General features: G+C 36.2%; 1 protein-coding gene across 2 annotated transcripts in view; it reads right to left on the minus strand.

Moving 5' to 3' along the window:
* Positions 1-16,172, minus strand: part of SPTB (spectrin beta, erythrocytic) — a 167,416-nt gene that overhangs the window by 62,369 nt on the left and 88,875 nt on the right. For both annotated transcript variants that reach the window (XM_051977816.1, XM_051977817.1), the window contains exons 16-19: positions 4,013-4,769; positions 3,464-3,666; positions 2,650-2,740; positions 1,308-1,454 (exon numbers count right to left, since the gene is read on the minus strand). In XM_051977816.1, the coding sequence (XP_051833776.1) occupies positions 1,308-1,454; positions 2,650-2,740; positions 3,464-3,666; positions 4,013-4,769 (1,198 nt within the window). The remainder of the gene's footprint in view (positions 1-1,307; positions 1,455-2,649; positions 2,741-3,463; positions 3,667-4,012; positions 4,770-16,172) is intronic.

Raw genomic sequence — 16,172 nt, forward strand, 5'->3', positions numbered from 1 at the left:
TGGATGCAGTGGAAGATCTTGGTCTTTTTAAGTTAGGGTCTCAGATGTCAGTCTGACTGAGATCACAAGAGCAAAAGACCTGGATTTAAACCCATCTATGGAGCTCAACATCTATGAGACACTGGACAAGTTAATTACTCTTTCTCATCTTTGATTACTTTATAATCTCTATAATAGAGATAATGAGGATCATATGAGATAGGATTTATGAAAAAACTTTACTGTTACAAATTGTTAAATAAAATAAACCTTTTATTTTTTAAAGTACAATTGCAGGTTTGGAATGCAAAATTCCTGATAATAATTCCTGTTCCATCACAACTTGAGATAATCACAAATTCCCTTCTCTTTGTGAGGTCTCTTGGTTTTTCCATCTAAAAGGTGATAAAAAAAATAATCATTCACCATCCTTTCACACAGGTCAGTGGTACAGTGAGGATTAACAGCTATTAATTTAGATGATTCAGTGGATAGAGAACAGGATCTTGAGTCGTGAAGACTCTGCTTCCTGAGTTCAAATCTGGCTTCAGATGCTTTCTGAGCTTGAGTAAGTCACTTAACCCTGTTTGCCTCAGTTCCTCATCTGTAAGATGAGTTGGAGAAGGAAATGGCAAATCACTCCAGTACCTTTGCCAAGAAAATCCCAAATGAGGTCAGGAAGAATGGTACATGACCAAACAACAACAGGAACTTGATCAACCATATCATATATACACCTAATTCTGTACAATGTTTTTGTGCCAGTGTTTTGGATGAGGAAAACTTTTTCCTCATTTTAAGAAAAAATAAAGGTTTGCACAGTTAAATAATCCTATGTCTGAGAATTCTGGAATCCATCTTTATTTTAATATTTTTGGTTCTTTTTTTGGTTTCATTTTTTTTCTCTAAGTGACATCTAGAGAAGCATAAAAAACCACTATGAGAAAAACCAAACAACAGAAAGTAAAATCACTGCAAGCACCAAGACAATTACCCTCATTCTGGCAACATGCCTTAAGGAATCTTGAACAACTTTCGTTATAGTGTTCAAAATGTCATGTGGACAATCACTAATCCTGGTAAGTCACCAACCAATTCTGCTTTCTCATATCCCCATATCTAAAAAGGGTTGATACCGCAAGCATTTGGGAAGCTTAACTAGTGTCTACTGAAGGGCCTCTAAGGGTGATTCTTGAATAAAAAGAGCTACAAAAATGAAGTAGCTGCACCTTCAAATCCAATGATATTAAGAATTTTGCACATGATTTGAGTGAAACTCCAAGAACGTAGGCCTTCCTGAATATAGTACTAGTCACTATCTGCTTTACCTTATCCACTTTCTCCAGCCACTCTTGGTTAGAAGCCAGTTCTGCCATGAATGCTTGATGCTTCTGCCACTTATTGTGCAAGTTTCGGGCTTCTTCATAGGAAATATCTTGAGATGATAGTAGCTTATCATTGATCCAGAGGATAAGCTATAGACAGAAAGCTTAAGTTAAATCCTTCATAACCATAGTGATACCCTGATTCTCAATGATTCAGAATATACCTACTATCCAGGTTTGCGAATGAAATGCTTCCACAGGAGTTAGAGTAGTTTATTAGGCTAAGAGGAAAATGTGTGAAAATGATAAAGTTCTTACTTGGCCTTTCTCCTCCTACCAGGCTTTATTGGGAAAACCCTTTTCCTAGTTGGGGCTGAAATTCTTTTAGTATTGAAATTGGGCTTCCATTTACTTGTTTCTAGCATCCTTTTAATTGTCCAACTTTCTGACCTTAAACCATTCTCTTATCTTTTATTCATAAGAAATACTTATTTTTTTATTGTAAACTCTGTACAATATGTCACCTCACTAAACAAGAAATTCCTTGAGGGCAGAGGGATTCTTATTTAGTACTAAGTAATATTTATTGCTAATAAACAAGAGAGCAAATGTTTGACAAGAAATGAGGTCAAGAATAGACCCATAATCATGAACATTTTAAGAAGCATGGTGATAGGTGTTAAGTATTTCTAATATGTGAAGTCTCATATCATCTCAGCTAACATCCTACCATCTGCAAGAAACCTTCTGAGATTATCTTAATTTATTCTGGACACATCTTGTTTTTACAAAGTCATTTACATGTTTCATTGATAAGATTGTGAGCTCCTGGAAGGCAGAGGGTTGTTTTGGTTTTCATTTGTATCCCTAGTACTTAGGACTAATTCCTGACACATCACAGATATTTAACAGATGCTTATTTATTATTGTCTTGGTGTGCCAGTATCATTCCAAAACATCTTTTACCAAAGTCAAAAAAACTGGTCATTGAAAGGGTAAAGGAAAGGAGTGTTAAGAAATGTAAAGTGGAGAATAAGATAGGCTGCCTAGAAAGTTATCTCTGAAGAGGTCCTAAGACAAAGCATATTAACCTTAGAGGCGATAATCTCTAAGAGATTTCTCTTCAAGTAAGGTTACCAGGGAAGGTCTGGAGCTTTCTTACTTCAGGTTACTTTTCCTGAAGACAATATAAATCCAGATTAAAAAGCAAGGCTATGAAGCATTATATATATAAATATATATATATATTTAAATTTGGAGGGGATTTTAAAGGCTTTGATGGGGATGGAGATGGAGTGTTAATCCTGTAGAGTTAGTTCTTGAAACCTTTGTTCTAAAGTACTACCTCCTGACAGTTTTGGAGGAAGTTCTGAAGGTCCAAGTTGTCTCTCAGGAGAACTGCCGCTTCCTGGGATTTCTCATTATTTTTCTTGTGTCTAGAAGAAAAGATGATCAAGAGAGTTACAACAATATAGGAAATAACAGATCCCTTCTTTTGACTTAATGCCAAGCTTCAGGAGCAAGAATGCCAGGCCTGAATTTAGGGAGACCTGAGTTCAAATCCAGTCTCACATACCAGCTGTGTGACCCTGGGTAAGTCACAACCTATTTGCCTCAGTTTTCTCACTTGTAAAATAAGGATAATAATAGCACTTAACTTCTATGATTATTGTGAGGATCGAATGAGATAATAATTATGAGGCATATAGTAGTGACTGGAACACAGTAAGTACTATATTAATGTTAGCTATTATTATTAACTACTATGTAATCAAATATTAGAACTTTATAGAAAGGTGGTTTTTTGTTTGTTTGTTTTAGGCAATCAGGGTTAAGTAACTTGCCAAGAGTCACATTGCTAGTAAGTATCTAAGGCGAAATTTGAACTCAGGAGCTTCTGATTCCAGGGCCAGTGCTCTGTCACCTAGCTGTCTTCACAGAAGAGGTTCTTTATCCTTTTTGTGTTATGGATTACTTTTAGGCCCCCTTTTCATTACTGTGAGAAATATGAAATTTTAGCTAAAGGCTAGTGAAAATAAAGATTTTTTTTTCCTATTAAAGTCCATAGGCTCCATAAATGCATAGGTCCCAAGATTAAGTACTTTTACTAATCCAACTTCTTACCTGATATACGCCCCACCCTCCAACTGCTGGATTACCTGTCCTCAATCAGCAGTACTTTTTCCTTGATTTTGTCAGAGTATATATTTCCCTCATTGACAAGTTTGTTCCCGGAGTCCACAGTGTTCGAGATCTTATCTTGGTTATTCTCCATGGACACTAAGAAATCCTCAAACTTACGGATTCCAGCTTCTGCAGCTTCTAATGAATCTGGAGGCTCCAAGTGAGCAAGAGTGTATTCCTATTAAAGAAAATTCCAGAATGGGGTATGAAAGCAAACCACAGTTGTAGCTAGGAAAACTCTAAGGGTCTCAAGTCCTTTACCTGCAATTCTCCAAAATACCTCTGTGCATCTTATAATATGGGATGTTATCCATTCAGGGAGAAATTTAGGTCACTACCTGGCTCCCCTACTCTTACAGACTAAGGAAGGAAGAATGGTCAGGATGGAAAAGCTAAGTATAGTTGGGGAAAAGGAGGAAAAACTCAATCCCAATAATTAATAAAGACATCCTCAGTATCTCCCGTTGCTCCCAGAAGATGTCTGCTTTTGCCCTTCTACCCCTCTGCCACCTCCTTCTTTATACCTGATTACTTAGGATTGATTCTGCCTGTTTGGCATCCTTTTGGAATTCCTGGAAACCAAGGCACTGGGTAAGGAACTGGCCCCGATTCTCCCACATCTTGCAGAGGGCATCCCAGCCTGTGTCCACACCTTCAAGCCTCTGGCCCAGGAGCTTGTACTCTGGGTCAGTCTGGCCCCGGATCACCTTCTCTCCAGAATCCTTGACATTCTGGTAGTCATTTTTGTGCCCATCAATCTCATCTTTGATGGCTGCATGCTGTTGGAGGAGCTGCTCAGCCTCTGGCAGGGAATCAGGTGCATCTTCTGAAGCCACAGCCTTTTGCGCCATGAACAGCCATGCCTGGAAGTCATCAAGATCTTGCAGGAATTTCTGCAGCTGACTGGCTTCACCTAGGGATGCTTCCTGGCCCTGCAGGGCTTGCTGCAACTTCTGCCACAACTCTTCAACATAAGCTTGCCGCTTTCCAATATCCTCCTTCAATTCAGGATGCTCCTGGATAAGTCGCTGGGACTCCCGCTCTAGGGCACCTATCCGAGATTGAATAGCAGCTACATCTCTCTCTAATCCATACAATTTCCGCTGGATAGCAATCACTCCAGCTAGGTCCCGGCCAAGATTTTGGGTTGACTTTACCACCTCTGTTTTGTCCAGAATCCACTTGCCTGTCTCCTCACAGTCCACACAATAGTTGTGTACACTGAGGGCAGAATCCACTGCCTTCCGGCGCTCAGATACCATTTTCTGGAAGGCCTCCCATCTAGTGAGAAGAGAAAAAAAAAAAATTCATGAGTGGCTGCTGGTACTGTTTTCTTTTCAGATCCATTACTCTAGTAGTGGAAAGGAATCCAACAGGAAATAGAAAAAATATTTCTACATAATAGTTTATGTAACTAAGAAGAGTGGGAAGATCCAGTAGTTATGGTGGTAAACTAAGATTTTCTGAGCTTCCCAATAAGATTCTTCTAAGTGTTATGTTCATCTTTCAGGAAATGCATTGGATATCCCCTTAAGATATGCCCATAATCTTCATGGGAAACAGGACTTTAGAAAATAAGTTCCTTGAAGTCAGGAGTTTTTTAAATTTCGTTTTTGCATCTCAAGTATCTGATACATTTCTTGCAAATAATAGGCAAAAATTTTTTTTGAAAAAAAAAAGTGCTTAATGAAATGAATTTAATGTTCATTGTTTTTTACATAATGATACATACAAATTTACACATAATTATATATAATTTGTGTGTCTACTATAGTATGCTGGAGATTCATTAATCCAACATTTATTAAATGTCTAATATGAGTAAGGCACTATCTTAAAACCTTGTCTCTGCCATGCAACTTCCATTTCTACCATTTTACTAAAACACTTCTCTCTGAAAACCACCTCAAAAGTACAGAATTCCAAGGATCATGAATGTGCATGGTAAATGGGAATGGGCAATATCCCTTTATTAAATGAAGAACTGGGCACAAAAAATAGAATGGAGGAGATTAGTAACAACATGTATGCCCAGAAAAGGAGTTAGGGGGATCACATAATTAGTATAATCATGTAGCAAAAGCAAATGATAACAGATGAACAGAGCATGAACTCCACTGGTATCCATGCAAGGACACTAGTCAAGGGCTCTACAAAAAAACTCAGGATTTAGACATGGACAAGGGCAAGTACAAGGTGAGGAGGGAAAGACGAGGCAGAATTCACATCAATTTCAATTCTACACAATCACAAGTTTAAGTTAATCTAATCATATATTAAGATCTGAAGGGAACTTGGAGGTATTCTAGTCCCAACTCCACATTTTACATATGAGGAAATCTAGATTAAGAGAGGTTAAGAATTGTCTAAGGTCATAAGGGTAATAGTGGTTGTTGGGATCGAAATCCAGTCTACTATGGCACGGTACTTTCCTATTGTGACCACAGAGAGGCACTGTTATACAGAGAACAGAAAAAGACCTGGCCCTTTGATGAATTCTTGCTGCCTTACTATGTCATTTAGTTTTTATGAACCTCAGTTTCCTCAGGTGAAATGGGGACAACACTCACTTATTTGTGAAAAAGCTTAAAAAATTTTATATATTTATTATATATATTTGTTATATATAAAAATAATCAAAATAGTTCCTCATATATAAAATGAGAGAATTGTCTTAGATAAGTCTTCCTGATTCCAGGTCCTCTATAGAATGCCCTAGAGAGAATACAGAAATGGGGTTCCATACAAAATGGGTGGCTAGGTGGCACAGTGGAGAGAGTGCTGGGTCTAGAGTCAGAAAAACTTCTTTTTCTGAGTTCAGATCTGTTCTCAGTCATTTACTACCTGCCTGACTCTGGGCAAGTCACTTCACTCTGCCTGCCTTAGTTACCTCATCTGTAAAATGAGATGGAGAAGGAAATGGCAAACCATTATTTTTGCCAAGAAAACCTTATAACAAATAAGGTCACAGAGAGTCAAATATGACTGAAACCACCAAATCACAACAAACAACATTTTTCCCAATGGTTCAGATACAATGAATAATGTATAGTTATGTGTGTTTTCCCTTTATTTTTGTGAAAATTGTTTTGTAGTCTTATTTATATTAATCTTGTGTGTAAATAGATCAATGCTCAGATATTTGAGATAGGGTTATTTTAAGTGATTTTTTCTAAATCTTCTCAATTTATTAGAAATGCTGATGATTTTGTGGATTTGTGCTGTTGTCTACTATTTGCAAAAGCAATTATCTCAATTTTTAATTCTTTAAGGAAACCATCAGATCATCCACAAAAAGATAACTTGGCTTTAATTTTCCAATGATTATTTCCTTTATTTTTTCTTTGACTTACTGCGATAGTCAGCATTTCTAGTATTATGTTAAATATCAATTGTGATAATCAGCATTTTTGCTTCAATACTGATCTTACTGGGAAAGTTTCCAATGTTTCTCCATTAAAAGCAATGCTAGCTCTTAGTTTTAGATAAATGTTTTTGATATTAAGAATGATTCTATTTTGTTCCTGTGCTTTTTAGTATGCGTGATTTTTTTAAAAACATAAATGAATGCTAACCTTATAGGCTTGTTCTGCATCTGATAATGTATAATCATGTAATTTTTGTTAATAATTTATTTTGCTAATTGTTTTTTAATGTTTAACTATTCTTGTGTTTTTGATATAAATACAATTAGATCATAATGAATATTTTGGAGATACAGTGCTATAATTCTTTTGTCATTGTAATGTTTTTGCAGGAATGCTTATTTGTGATTGTGATATATAGTTCTCCTCTGCTTTATCACTTCCCTACTTTGGCAGCCAGGACACTATGTTCCCCTTCCCCCAAAAAGAAAACAAGCATTTTACCAAACTGAGGCAATTAATGTATCAAAATGTTTGATAAAATCCACTTGAACTCAAGTGTTTTCTCCAGAAAAATTCATTTATGAATCATTCAAATTAAGTTTATGAAATCTAGCCTTTGTTTTGTTAATATGGGCATTTTAAGTTTCTGTATTTATTCATCCATTCCATTTAGGTTTTAAGTTCTCTTGTCATTTGTTGGTATGGTAATTTGATAATTTTCTCTATTTACTCTCTATTTGTGAAATCTGCTTTTCAAAATCATTAATTTGATCTTGCTGTTTCTTTTAAAAATGAAATTAATCATTTATCAGTTTTCTATGATTAGGTCTTTGGCCTAATTTATTTAACCTATTATTTTTTAGTCTTCTTTTAGGTCCATGTCTTTTGATCTAATTTCCTTAAATGATTACCATTTAAAGTGTGCTACAGCCTGTAAAATATGTGTTTAAGATTTCTGAATTTAGGTGCTCTTTGTACCCAAGCACATGTGATGGATTAGATCCCCATAGAAACTTGAGAAATATGTATATTCTCTAACATTCTTATTTAGAAGTTTCCAGGAGGAGGAGAAAGAAGAAGAAGAAGAAGAAGAGGGAGAGGAGGAAAAGGAAAAAGAAGAGGAAGAAGGAGAGGGATGTCTTTCATATCCAGTGTGTCCAACACTTTATTTAAATCTAATTTTATTTTCACATATTTTTCTGTTGCTTTTGTAATGTCAGAGCCACTTAACATTAATGTCTAACTAGCTCTTTTTTCATTGCATTAACTTTTTCTTCAAAAACTTTAATTGACATGCTATAAAGTATATGCACATACTACCTTTAGTCCTAATGCTTCTCTGCTTATCCTTTTTTAAGTATTTAGGTTTGTTGTCATTTTACATGTGATCATGATTATAACTTTCTCTTCTGGATCCAGCTTGAGTATAGAAGATTTTTCTCCTACTCTTTACTTTGAATATGGTTATCTAAGATGTATTTTTGCAAATATCAATTCAGTTTTGTTTCCTAATCCATTCTTCAGAGTACTACTTCTTTATTGATAAATTTGGCCACACTTTTCCTGTGTCCCACCCAACAATTCCCTGAGAAATGGAAAACTTTTATTGTTCAGGTATTTTTAAAGAAATAATAACCATATACATAGTAATGTATATGCTTTATAAATCTATATTAGGGCCTAATGTTAGAGGCCTTTATCTTTGTCCAGATCCATGATTTAGGGATCTAAATGGATCCAGGATATAGGGAAAAGATTTGGGCCCTAAAAGGTTACATGACTTGTCCAGGGTCACATAGTTGGCCTGTCAGAATCAAGATTTGAACCCTAGTCTTCCTGACTCCAAGTCTATCATACTATCTCTCTCAATAAACAACCTATAAATGAATGAACAAAAACACATTTATAGCTATCAGGTACTGAACTAAAGACTAGGGGTGCCAATGAGAAACAGAAGGCAGCTTCCTCCCACAAGGAGACACAAAATACGTATGGTAGCAGTGGGCAAGGAGAGGTATTTTGATTTGCAAAGTTACAAAGATGGTGAATGGAGAGCTGGAGGAATAGATGGACACACTTTTTCTAAGAGCCAATCTGATTTTGATTCCAGAACTAGAAAAGGGAACATAGGAAATGAAATGGATTTGATAAAATAGCCAGGGAGTGTGGCTGGTGTCTTAGATGTAGTGATTAGTTCTGGGCATGAAAGTGTCAAGCCCTCCAGGGTTTTCACTTTCATATTCTCTTGCTATTTGTGTGTGTGTGTGTGTGTGTGTGTGTGTGTGTGTGTACATTTATACTTGATATTTTACAGTTCGAATCAATAGTCTAAATAGTATTAGTAAAAAAAAAAGTAACATTAATTTTTTATTAGGTTGGAAACTATGCAAAATACTCGAAACCTTCCAGGGCATAATGTGTCCTGGCCTATTGCCAAGATCACAATAGATGGAATGTCTTAAAAGGACAAACTTCACTTTCTGGGTCATTAACATCTTTTGGGATATCTGCAGGTCTCTCCCTGAATAGAGAAAGTCCTTCTAATAAAGCTGAAATCTGCCATAGGCCTGTTGTAAGACTGTTGCTCACGTAACTATAATCAAGTTGTATAACAGACATAATATGCCCGATCCTGGGGCTATAACACTGCTTCTGGCATTTAGTTGACCGCTAAAGCTGTTTGTTAATTCCCATTCCTCTCCTTCAGCCAGGCCCATTATCCTTTAATTAGTTTGTTATTTCCATTTCATCTTTTTGATTCTGTAGTGTAGCTGGTTACTGAGCCATGTTTATGCATGAGTCACACCATGGGGAACCTGATGAATGAATAAGAATTGGGGTTGGGGAAAATCATGTTCTATGAGAAGAATCCTTGAAGCTTTCCCTAATTTGGCCAGTGATTGTCCAAATAATAATGGCCTATATATAGGAAAACTGTCTTAGCCAACCAATCAATGAAATATGATGGAATTGGATAAGATGGGAAATTGGCTTATTTGTCATGAACAAGTGAGAGAAGTAAAAATAGAAGAAAGAGAAATTCTTCCGATCAGAGGTGTCAAATATATAGCCCAATATGGACAACACTCCTCAAGTATCTCAAACCAGATTTAAATAAAATTGGGAAATATTAAATAAATATAACAATGTTAATATGTGGTTTTCTAAGTCAATGTGTGGCCCACAGGGATTTTCATGTACAGTTTAATGAACCCATTTCCATGTGAGTTTGACATCACTTAGATGGATGGCCTGACCTGGAGGGACAACCTTAATTTGTGAAGTAGGATTTCTAGATTCTATTCCTAATTTTGTTTCATGTCTTTGGGCAGATCACAGCTATGACTCAATTTTTCTCCATCTGAAAACAAAGAGACTGATGTGCCCCCTGGAAAGGATGTAGTAAAGATTCACAAATAAAAAGCACTGAGCTTCTAAGAGGTACTGAGGAAAGCTGTAATTACAGTCAGTATTGCTCATCCACTAGAGGAAAAAAGATGTTTCAGCATTTATTTACTGCCTTGGCTAGAATTTGTAACATTTCTTTTAAAAATCTAGCTCTTCTTGCCAATTCTGGGACACCTGAATTGCTGGATGAAAAAGTCAGCTTGATGAAAATTTTTTTTTTGCCCAAATATTGGTTTAGAACATTGCATAGGATAAAAAGGGCTATAGAGTCACAGAAAACTGAATCTTGTGGTGGTTTCAGGTCCTCTTCTCTGCAAATCCAGTTCAGACCAAGTACACAATGCTTATAGAATTGCCTTCCCATTAGTAAGATAAGCACCCATTAGCTGAACAGCCACTTAGGACTTGGGAAACAAAAAGAAACCTCACATAGACATGTTCAATGAACTAATCTTCCAAAAGGCAGAGATCTGGGATCCTATAAAGAAACTCCCCAAGGAATAAAATGTCTTGCTCTTGCTCAATATTCCTTGGTCTCATGATAGTATTCAGGTTCTGAACAACTGTAGGGTTAGTTCATTTTAAGTATATTTTTGTATTTAAGTGTATTGGATTTCTTTTTGTAGCAATTAAATATATAATTAAAAAAACTATCTAAAAATAAAATTAAGTATGTTTCATTTTAAAGAGACAGCCAAAAGGTATAAAGTCCATTGTTTCTTAATATTTAACAGTATTATTTGGAATCTGTATTCAAGTCCCAGCTCCACCACTGAATTATCAGGTGATCTAGGGTAAATATCTTAATTTTTCTAGGCCCCAATTTTCTCACATATGAAAAAAGGGATTTAAATTACATGATCTCTAAGATTGCTTCCAATTCTAAAAATCTTTCATTCAAAGACAAAATATCTTGTAAGAAGTTTGTACAATGTGAAAAAAGGACCTGAAAAAAGAACCAAGAGTTTCCAATACAGAACTATAGGACGTGGTTGATGGGAGGCAACAGCAATAACCAAAAGAGGGATTCAGCTCAAATATTAGCCATTCAGGCAGCTCTTCTTCACAATATTAAAGACTGATGAAAGCAGGACATGTGAAGCTGTGAGAACCAGGGAAAGGGGAAAGAAGGGTTCTTTTAGCAATCACGGCCTTTGGATTAAGTGAAACAGACTTTACTCTTACCATTGCAAGGGCCCTTTGTTTCTATTATATAGAAAATGCAATATTTCTTGACATTTTTTTTGCAGCCTTTGACACTACTGATTATCTCCTCAATGCTCTCTTCTCTCCAGTTTTCTGGAACATCATGTTCTCCTAGTTCTCTTCTATTGTCTAATAATTCTCTCTCCCCTTCATTGAATCTTCATCCGGGTAATGCCCATTACCTACGGGACTCCCACAGGAGTTCATCCCTGATCTTCTCCCTCTATATCACTTTACTTGGGGATTTCATTAGCTCCCATGGATTCAATTATCATTATCTATACTGATGATTCTCAAATGTATATATATATATATAGTTAACTTTTCTGTTGACTTCCAGTCTCACATTTCCAACTGCCTGAGACATGTCAAAGGATGTAGACATATTAAGCTTGACAAGTCCAAAAGCAAACTCATCTTCCTCTTCAAGCCTTCCTAGCTTCCAATGTTTCCTGTAACTTTAAGAGTACCACTATCTTCTCAGTCCTCCAGACTCACAACCTATTGCCATTCTCAATTCCTCTCTCTTTCTTACCTACCACTTCCAAATTCCATCTATGCAACATTTCTCTCTTATGTCCCCTTCTTTTGTCCAATATGGCCACCACACTGATACATGACCTCATCTTCCTATGCCTGGATTATTGGAATAGCTTATTGGTTGGTCTACCTGCTACATACCTCTCTCTGCTTCACTCCATCCTTCATTTAGCTGCTAAAAAAGATTTTCTTAAAGCATGTCACTTAAAGCATGTCTTAAACCATGTCACCATGTGGCTCCTTATTGTCTCTAGAATTAAACATAAAATCCTCATTTGGTGTTTAAAGAACTTTATAACTAACCCTACATACCTTTCCAATTTTCTTACACCTAACATCTCACCCTATCCCAACATATTTGATCCAGTAACAGTCTTGTATGATCCTCAAACAAGACACTCTATCTCTCCCCTCCAGACATTTTCTCTGATTGTCCCCCATACTGGTATACTATCCTTTCTCATTTCCACCTCCTCATTTCCTTCATGTCTCAGCCATTTTGCGTTCTACAGGAAGCCTCTCCTAATATCTCTAAATTCTACTGCCTTCCTTCTATTACTTAATGACAGACTGATAGACTGTATTATGTAGAAAATTAATCATATGGCTTGAAAAAACTCAGACAAATAAATCACTGTTCTGGGTATGGGATCTGAAAAACTGAATATTAGCACAGATGGTATTTCTATCTTTCTTTGCAATGGAGGGTTATGACTTTAGGAAATGAATAATTCTATGTATATGATAAAGAATAGGTTTTGATATTTCAGATCATAGCTAATGGTACATGAAGGGATTCTAGGTGAAATATAATTTGTGAAAATTAAGTCTGGCAAAAGAATTATCTTGAGTTAAGAGGGAGGAAAATGACTAGATGAAAATTATAAAACTATATACAGCTGCATACAACTAACTACAACATAAAAAGAACATAAGTGAAAGAAATGCTCAGAACAGTCCCTTGCCAGGGACATAATCTTGGAAAGAAGTTCATGAATACTACCTAATACTAATAGACAGAGTATAAATACTTTAACCCTGAATACTTCTCTGACACAGGAAAATGAATGCATCAGGAGATAAAATGAAGCACCGACCAGAATGGAATCTTTTGGCTTGCCATGATATATGGATGAAAGAGGGCATATGTCATAAAAAGGATGGTGACATTATTCTCTTGGCTGACAGAGAAAAATACTAAGAGATAAATGAATACACTGGCCAGAAAGGAATCTATTGGCCTGCCAAGATTTATAGATGAAAGAAGGCATGTGTCATTAAAGGGATGGCACCATTTTATTCCTCTCTGACTTAAGGAAATGCACCAAGAGATAAGAACACACCCTGGCCAGAATGGAATCTTTTCGCCTGCCATGATATATGGATGAAAGAGGGGATGGTCCTAAAGGAATGGCCCCATTTCTTCCTCACCCTAGAAGAACTGAGAGGTTATCAAGAGAGGAAGGCATATATTAACAGAAAGGGCCAGGAAGGGACCATTCAGTTTAAGTGAAGAGCCAGAGCAATTAATGCAGGAGTACTCACTGGCACCTTGGCCATGCTTCTATATTACTGTGATAGCCAGAAGTTAAAGTTTGCCAAGAAGGATGAGTGTAAGGCTTTTCCCTTTCAGATATCACATCTTTTCTCTCTTCTTCTCCCAGAGGAAGTGAGTTCCAGAATCAACTTTCAAAAAGAGCTTGGCATGCCTCCCAAAAGTGAAGATAGGGATAAATCTAAAACCCTGCATTCTGATAAAAAAAAAATAAATAAACTGCTTAGGGAGATGACATAAGAGCAATAACAAATGAAAAGGCCTAAGGATCTCATGCAAGTATAAACTTAATATGAGGCAACAATGTGGCATGACTGACAAAAAAAAAAGGAAAAGCACCATTGGTCAACTTAAACATATATAGTATATTGAGTGGAAGAGGTAATCATCTTATGATTTGCATTGATTAGAATAGGCTTGGAAGATTATTCAGTTCAAATTTCTACATTTTAAGAAAGATAGACACACTAGATTATGTTCAGAGAAAAGTAACCATCCACTCATTAGACAAAGCATTTATTGGACAGATTTTATAGCATAAGTAGGCAAAAAATAGGATCAAAACATTTAGTAAAAGGGAATTCATGGACCGGTTAGTTCAATTCACTCATTTTAAGGATTAAGAAAATGCGACCTAGAGAGGTAAAGTCCAAGGATACATAAAGCTGCTAAAAATAATTCTGCTTTTAAGATGTTTTTGTTCCTATTACACTTCAAATCCCCACTTAGCGAAGCATCAGGAGAAAGAACTATTTTAGGTTTGTATGAGGCTGTCTGATGTACTAGAAAGAACACTGGCTTTAGCATCAAAAGAACTAGTTCCCAATTCTAGTTCTGATCCTTAATTACCTACATGATCTTGAACAAATCATTTTTATGTTTCCAACATCTATTCCCTCATTTGTAAAATTAGTAGGGTCTTGGATTAAATGACTTCTAAACATCCCCACCAGTCCTAAATAAGATCTATTCTATGAGTTCTAATAAAACAATAAATGGTGATCAGTTTAGGGAGTTGGCTAAGCTTCTTTTCCCTTCAATGATGAATCATATCTACATGCAGGTCCTTCACAACTTGTCCCACCTTGTCTTTTGGCTCAAAGCCATCTTGCCTCTCTCGATTTAATTTTGCATCAAAATCAACCCTACAATCCCTACATAAATCCTCTATAATCTTGTTTCAGCAGCATGGTTCAATCAAAGCGATTCTGTTCCTTTCCCTCTGCGTGTATCATCTACATTGCCAGCACTGCTATCGATTTCAACACATATTTGCCTAAGAGAGTCTCAAGTCCAAAAAAACACATTAAGAAGGAATTGGAAGTCAGTATAAAATCCAGGGGGATGATGAGCATTATCTTCAAAGGCTTATAGGGCAGTCAAGTGAAAGCAAATTAGAGCAAATCTGCATGGTTCCAAAAGGTAGAACCAAAACCATCAAGAAGAAGTCACAGGGAAGCAAATTTAATAATTTAATTATTAAATAATTAAAACTTAATAAGAACTTTTTAAACAACTAAAGCTGTCTATAATGGAATGGGCTGCCATAAATGGAATGGGTGCATCCAACCTTTTGAAGGTACTCCTAAAAGCTTGAAATAAAGCAAGAGGAAATGGATAGGACTCCCTAATAGCTATTAATACTAATAGAATAGTATTCTTTAAGCCCCAAGGGGTTTTTGGACCTGACATAATAGCAAACCACCTATAATACAACTAATGATGATTGGGACTCCTCAGCTTGCCCTCAACTTTGGAAAAAAGGATTTGTGGGAGGGAGAGGGGAACCAGAGAGTCTGACTTGATGGACAGATGGAAAATGATAGAGGTTGGAGCTAAAAGAGCATGACAGTCAATCAGTCGACAAATATTTTTAAAATACCTACTATGTACTAGGTACTGTGAAAAATTTTATTAATGTCTGAAAGAGAGTCAAGAACATATTTCCAGAGTCCACCCCTGACCATCTGAGATGCCAATACATGGTTATTGGTGAGACCACCATGGAGATTTTTGCTATGCTTTCTTGGGAGATGAAATCTCTTCCCCTCTATTATCCACCCTTAATTTACTTGTTCCCTAATGGAGAACTGAATGGAAGGAAAATCAGCCACACTTCTCCTCCCTCCTACTTTGTAGTGATAAGCTTTGACTGCCTTTAAAACTGCTATTTCTGTAAATGGTATTGTTTTAAATTGTTTTCTCAGACAGGATATTAAAAGAGGGATGCTCATTCAAATCTGTGCTAATTCTACTTAAACACTAGCAATAAGATTAGGAAAAGAGGAAGAAAACTTAGAAAAAACTAGTTTTAAAGTATCAAGACTTTATAAGGCCAACCAAATTGAATCTACCAGTAGAAACAAGCTAGAGATGCAAGCCACATATTTAATTTAAAGCACAGAGCATTAGAGGAAGAAAGATTCCTCTTGAGAGTTGAACTAATAAGATGCTCCCTGATGTAAAATTGATGGTTTCATTTTCAAACTACTGGTAGCTATATATATATATTGACACCCAGGTTTTTAAGACAAAGATCTATCTAGGTATGATTTGAAGGAAATTCATGTCTCCATGAAAGGAAGGAAGAGGATCTTCACAAGGATA

Source organism: Antechinus flavipes, chromosome 2 (assembly GCF_016432865.1).
Source record: "Antechinus flavipes isolate AdamAnt ecotype Samford, QLD, Australia chromosome 2, AdamAnt_v2, whole genome shotgun sequence".
Classification (NCBI taxonomy): Eukaryota; Metazoa; Chordata; class Mammalia; order Dasyuromorphia; family Dasyuridae; genus Antechinus; species Antechinus flavipes.